The 6601-nt window shown below is 55.0% G+C and overlaps 2 protein-coding genes across 2 annotated transcripts; both read left to right on the forward strand.

Moving 5' to 3' along the window:
- Positions 1 to 1230: 1230 nt before the first annotated feature.
- GLOTRDRAFT_131660 (uncharacterized protein) lies at positions 1231 to 3126 on the forward strand (the record flags this gene model as incomplete). The annotated part of the gene is made up of 1 exon (XM_007870546.1): positions 1231 to 3126. The coding sequence occupies one exon, from the start codon at positions 1231 to 1233 to the stop codon at positions 3124 to 3126; it is 1896 nt and encodes a 631-aa protein (XP_007868737.1).
- A 3157-nt stretch (positions 3127 to 6283) lies between these two features.
- GLOTRDRAFT_46670 (uncharacterized protein) lies at positions 6284 to 6601 on the forward strand (the record flags this gene model as incomplete). The annotated part of the gene is made up of 1 exon (XM_007870507.1): positions 6284 to 6601. A coding segment is annotated over one exon (318 nt), but the record flags the coding sequence as incomplete, so codon positions are not given.

The following is a 6601-nucleotide window of genomic DNA, read 5'->3' on the forward strand; positions in this document are numbered from 1 at the left end:
TGAAATGGATAATGTACGTTCTGACGTGGCGTCCATCATGTTTGTCGTTCCCTGACTGGCATGGACTCTCCTCGACTCGAAGCACAGACCTTCGAGATCATGGACTCGGACTCGGACTCGGATAACTCAAGCTACACGAGGCAGGATAGAAATGCAAATCGCACAGACGCTGAACAAAAGGTAACAATGTCCCCCTTGGTAAAGATCAAGAGTATTTCGCATCAAAATACTTTACTGGCTGCGAAGGCTTCCGCTTTTTCAGGGAAGAACTAGCACATCCACGGTCATGGATGTCAAAACCAGGCAGCATATGCATGGGATGAGGCGGGCGGAAGTGTAAGTGCGTCCAAAATCGAGTCGCGCCTGGCATTCCACGGTCTGCAATCCACGGCGTATCTTCAGTAACGAGTACATATTTGAGGACGGTGGTACTCACTTCATGTCCGTCCATATCAATAACCATGACTCGCCAGGCCAACAGTCACTCGTACCAGTCTTGTGGATGAAGCTTTGATTGCGTACGAAATGTTCATTATCGCTAAACAGACGTTCATCACCCAGCTCATGGGCAATGAGAGATTCCTTGGTTTAATCATTGCTGCCTAGTGGACCGGCATTCCCTGGAAATCAAGTAACTCAAAAAATATATATCGCATGCCGCTCTACCACGACCGAAAATATTTCCTGAACGGCTTGGACAGGACTTATCAGCAAATTAACGACACCAGACACAGAAGAACAAGCTGACAGCGCCTCCTAATAACGAGAAGAATATCATCCTTGTAACAGTGGTGCCATATAAAATGTAACGCGGACTGTACACGCGGCGCTAGCATTTAAATTTAATATGCCCGGATGTGGTATAAAATACAACGAGAGCACTCATCAGCTCCTACCAGCAGTGCGCTTCGGACTCGAAAGAACACAGACGCGTTGTTGGACGTGCCATTGGGCAGGTGAGTGGCGTGAGAACCCCTTTGACCAATCAGCAGCATACAAGCACTGAGTTGGGACGCCAACTCCGCCTCCTTTCAGCGACACAACATTGTTCTCTCTGACGTCTGTCCCACAACGACACGCTACGGGAACTCCCTACATCAACGCCTACTCTCCACCGAGGCCTGATTTATCCAACAAGTCTCATATCGTACGTCCTCCGAGTCTACCTTCCGTCGGTGTCAAACATTGACTAAATTCTCTCTAGCGCAAATCCACGACCGAATAATCAACATGTCCTATTCACACATTTCTCGCAGCAACTTCGCTAATCTCTCGTATGAGCTCATCTCAAAGATCGTGAAATTTGGGACGGGCGACGGTACCGACGCTGCCACGGGGGCTATTGTGCCACCGAGTGCCACCGGGTTACTCGCCGCGACCCACGTATGTCGCAGCTGGAGAGAGGCAACTGTACACAACGCAACCCATTGGAGGAATATATGGATAGGAAGTCTGGACTCGGTGAGGACCATGCTAGCACGGACACTGCGTTTGCCCATCGCCGTAGCCGGCTCGTTGTCGACGGAGGCCGATGGGAGAAAGCTGGCGGTCGTCATGAACCAAATATCGCGCGTACGGTCTCTCAGCTTAAAGACGACTTCGGAGGCGTTACGTGCATTGGATGGACGGAGGAAAGGGGCCGCGTCGATCCTAGAGATGCTTGAGATCGAAAGGGTGGACCGCGACGAGCCCGTTGATCTATCTTGCTTCGCGTCGCCGAAGCTGCGACACCTCGACGTCACGAACTTCGACTTCAACGAGTTCAGGGCGCTGCTAAGTCCCTCCATTACCAGCCTACGAATTGCAGGCGTCTGCGTCTCCACCACGACCGGCGAAGTGATACAGCTTCTCCACCACCTTCCTCACCTCGAGTCTCTCGAGCTCAAGGTGAACCTGCTACCAACCGCGGAAGAGAATGCTATAGTCCAGACCACTTGCCTGGAAGGATTACGTCGCGTCGACATGGCGATTCAAAGCGTCGGCGAAGCAGAGCTCCTCGCGTTCGTATCGATGCCGCACGTTGACTTCGTGCGTCTCTCGATTCTCTGTGACGACGACTTGCCGGAGGTCATGGAGCTGGTGAGACGGCGATTCGAGGGCGACGGCAGGACGGCGTTCGGGGGATGCACGTTGTATGCCCCCAATCCCACCAGCCTTCATGTGGCATTGACGCCAGACGAGACTGTACCTGCCTGTCCACCTCAAGTCGGTACCTACATCATCTTCGACAACTTTGAGGAATGGGAAGAATATCGCGTCATTGATCTACTGCGCACGAAGTTCGGACCGACCCGTACCGCGCCCTGGATATCGGCCGTGGAGCAACTGGCCATACGAAATGCTCGCGCCCACACGGAAATATCCACACAGTCCTGGAGAGCGCTTTTTCAGGTGATGCCGTCCATCAGGACACTTGGCATTTCGGAACGAGGCACAGCCGTATTCCCCATGGGTCTTTACTTACAGAAACCCGTCGGTAATCTCTGGTATAGGCGGCCACTGTTCCCCCAACTCGAGTCGCTCGACCTGGAAGGCGTCTGGTTCCGGGCATCGTCTCGGTTGTCCGAGCAAGACCAGGGCGACTTTCTGGATCGCCTTGTAACACCTTATCAGCGCTGCGACGGTACGCAATGCATCAAAAGTCTTACCATTCGCGCGGGAGTCAATATCTTCCGAGAGGATATCGAAGTCCTGCGCAGAGTCTCTCGCGATTTTAATTGGGACGAGGTGGAGACGTTCAAGGCGAGGAATGACACCTTCGAGGAGGGGGTCGACTTCGACCTTTACGACGATGAGGATGAAGAAGCAGACATTGAAGATGGGGAGCTTGAAGATGGAGAGCTCGAAGACGAAGAGTTCGAGGATGGCGCGCTCGAGGACGGCGAGCTTGATGACAGGGAACTTGATGGCGATGAACTTGAAGAAGGAGAACTCGACGACGGGGAGTTTGAGGACGGAGAACTTGACGACAGGGAAGAGTCCCCGAGTGAAGACGAACGCGGCGGTGAGGTCCCAGCTCTTCCGGGGAAAGAGAGCCACGAAGGACAACCGGGCCGCACCGGTGAAAAGCCCAAGGACAGCCCGTCCTCCAAACCAACCGGCGTCCCTGAGAGCAAGGAAAAGTGATGCACTCATACACGAAGGAGTGCTGGCTCGAATGAGGATGCGGATGTAGACAGCGGATTGAATGTATACCTGTATTTTCATAAATAAGTGTGTCTTGCGTTCCAAATCATGGTCAAGATCTGGACGCAGACACTCGGGGCAAGGTCCTCTTGTTGGTATCGATTTCGACGCTTCTCAGAACGACATATATCGCAAAACGCCGTCGGGGCTTGTGGACGAGCGACAGATACCTCCCTTTGTACAGCCCACGAGAACCGCGTCTGATACGGCACATCGACGCGTGTGTCTTCGTGGAGCCCTATCGTCCGTCTTCTTTTGCACAATGGGCATCTGACGGCTTCTATCATATATCGGATACATCAGCGGAAGGCGCTGGGAATGCACTGCGCTTGCAGAAAACACACATGAAGATTGTGCCCGTGAGGCTTCCTCAAGACACGCTATCCACATACAATGCGGTATCTCGTCATCAACGCCCGCTCTCGAGTGCGCCATCTCCGATTAAGCACCACCCATCTCGTATCGCGATCGATTCTACGCCCACTCCACGCACGTTACGGGCGAAGGGTGCTCTCTCGTCCCGCCGAAAGACCTGGGGGTACTGTCCACTCCGCCGCCTGTAAAGGTACGTCACCGGTAGTCGAGCTTCGAGGAAGAATGGATCCCTGCGCGTCGTGGCCTCTGCGACAGCACGGGACCTCTTTTCAGCGGTTCGTCCGATAAGGTGCCTCGCGTTCCATACACGTTTCTCGGGAAGGGGGGTTCTAGCGCGCAGCGGACGCAAAGCCGATGAATGGGTAGCAAAGCCAAGACTCTGCGATTCCGCCATCGTGCAGCGCCGATGCGTACCGCGAAACGTCAGCCGTCTGCGATTGCAAATTTCCGACCAGGCAGGCCGTTCCTGTCCTGTGTGCGATGCGAGAAGAATACGCGAAGACGACGAAGATGACAGTTGTCCGGCAGGATCGGAGTCATTCCTGGTGGTGGCCATTGACCTGTATCGCTAAGCGGTGGGTTGGGCATGCCGACCGCTTGCGGGCTGTACGCCGAGAAGCTGCCCGGTAGACGCAGTCGTTAGCAGATTTTGTGGGTCTGGTCTCGGCGTCTGCAGGCTACTTGACGAGCCTCCAAATAGGACCCATCAATCGCTGGGGCGCTACACAGCAGAAAAAAGAGCTTACCATCCCCGACGAGTTTGAACACGGAGAGCTTGACGAGGGGAGCTCGGAGACCGTGGCAGAAGACGGGGAACAGTCCCTGAAGCAGCGACGACCGCGAGAACCGAGCGTTCTCGAGAAAAGCGCAACAAGGGATCAGGCGGCGGGCACGGTCGAATGCTCTCCTCGGGGAAAGATGGAGAAGTGTTTTCCAGCCGCGAAAGAATCTGATTCTTGTAAGTGTTCGCTCAGGTTAGGGGCGCGGTAAGGAGCACCATCGCCTTCAGCGCAGCTCCATGCGTTTTTGCGAGCTTACAAGCTGCATCGCATGCCTTGCTCGCTTGGGTGATACGAGGTCATCCTGAGGATCTTCCTAGCTTCTGGATCGGTTCCAGAGGATGAGTGGGAGAACTCACACATGTGCTCATGTCTTCGCGGAAACCTGGGGGAAACAGAACGCGGCGGCGAATTGCGTCGCAGACAACTGAGACGGGAGGTGAACTGAACACGAGAGAGGCAGAGGGATGGAGAGAGAAGGTGAAGGACTCGATCATCACGCTGTATCATAACCGCAGACGGATAGGACCCCTGAAAATACCGATAGATGCCGGTGCCAGTCCGGACAAAAAAAGCGCCTCGGGCGAAGGACGCCGGAGCCAGTCCGGACGTAAGTAGGGGTCTCAGCCGTCCAACCCGGTTTTTTAGTCCGGACACCAACGGCACTCCAGCAGTGAGGCCGGTTGTAGTCCGGACATGGTCAGCAGCCTGCCACTTCGTCGCGACTAGTACATTATCATTACCCGGTATGGTATTTCTCACCGAATAAGGATAGACATGCCTCCGTAGTTGTGAACCCTCGGGTACCCCTTATTTGCACGGAATTATACAGTTTTTAGTATCACGCTGAAATCCGGAGGCACACATGGAAGACACAGCTGGGTGCCAGATGCCTCCAATATCGCGGCGGTATCGTATCTCGCCGTCCAGGGCTACGAAGCCATGAACGGGCGGGTATTTCGCGCTGTCTCTCAGACCCTGGCAATGCACAATGCCTGCCGAATCACTCATTTGCCTGCCACGTCTTTTCTTTGCATGCTGGAGATCTCAAGCCCGAAGGCTCTTCCGTTATCTATTGAACTTTCTACCTCAGACTATGCACATTTCAGGTTTTCATACATACACCCTAGTATCTAGTGTCTAGAATGACTTGTGGACTACAACGGGTGATTTTTGCTGTTTCCTAGAGGCCGGGGCAATAGTCCGGACATGGATCCGACCTTGGCCGATGCCGGTATTTTATCCGGACATAAAGGCGGGGGCGCGCCAAAAAAAGTCCGGACATGACAAAATCAAGTCCTGCACCGGCATCTATCGGTATTTTCAGGGGTCCTGCATCAGGTTGCCCAGTCCGTCTCCCTCCGCAGACGGGCCTGGATTGCTTTCTATCGGGTCCAGCCATTCCTCCCACCTCCAGCTGCCCTCTCATCTTACGAGACATGAGGCTGCGCTGTACGGCTCATGCATCGCCATTGGGCGCACAGCTGGAGAAAGGCCAGACGAAGACCAGGCCCCCCGCTGTGCTAACCGACGTTGGTGGCCCTTGAGTGTCGATAATACTCGCCACAATTCGAAATGGACCCTGGCACGCCGGCTGTCAGATGATGTAGGCGTGAAATAACAAGCTTGCGCTGCACCATCATCTGACAAGTCGATCGGGCACGATAGGAAGGATATGTCAATCTGTGTATGTAGTCGCTTGGTCGCCGCAACACCGGAGCTGGAGGCAGCTGGAGCTCGAGGGTCGACCTGCCTAGACGGGCCACCCGCGCGCTACGCACGCAACGCCGATAGCCTTCCGCTCCGATGTGAAGTGTGTGCTTCGGGAGGGAGCCTCTTCATGCCTATAAATACCCAGCCTCTCCTCGTCTTTCCCCTTCTTCACACTTCCAACTCGCCTCTCATCAGAGCTCTACGCACTGTTAATCCTCGAGAGCTCTATCATGTCGAACGTCTCTATCCCAAAGACCCAGGTCGCCGCAGTCGTTCCCGCCCCGGGCGCCGCCGTCGAGATTCGGACCGACTACCCCGTCCGTCAGCCATCCGAGCTCGAGCCAGGCGAGTGCCTCGTTAAGCTCACCTACACCGGTGTCTGCCACACCGACCTTCACGCAAAGAAGCACGACTGGCCCGTCAAGCCTAAGAATCCGCTCGTCGGCGGCCACGAGGGCGTTGGCGTCATTGTCGCCATCGGCGAGCACACCGCGCACTCCCCCGTTAAGGTCGGTCAGCGCGTCGGCATCAAGTGGCTCGCCGATTCG

Source organism: Gloeophyllum trabeum (genome assembly GCF_000344685.1).
Source record: "Gloeophyllum trabeum ATCC 11539 unplaced genomic scaffold GLOTRscaffold_00012, whole genome shotgun sequence".
NCBI lineage: Eukaryota > Fungi > Basidiomycota > Agaricomycetes > Gloeophyllales > Gloeophyllaceae > Gloeophyllum > Gloeophyllum trabeum.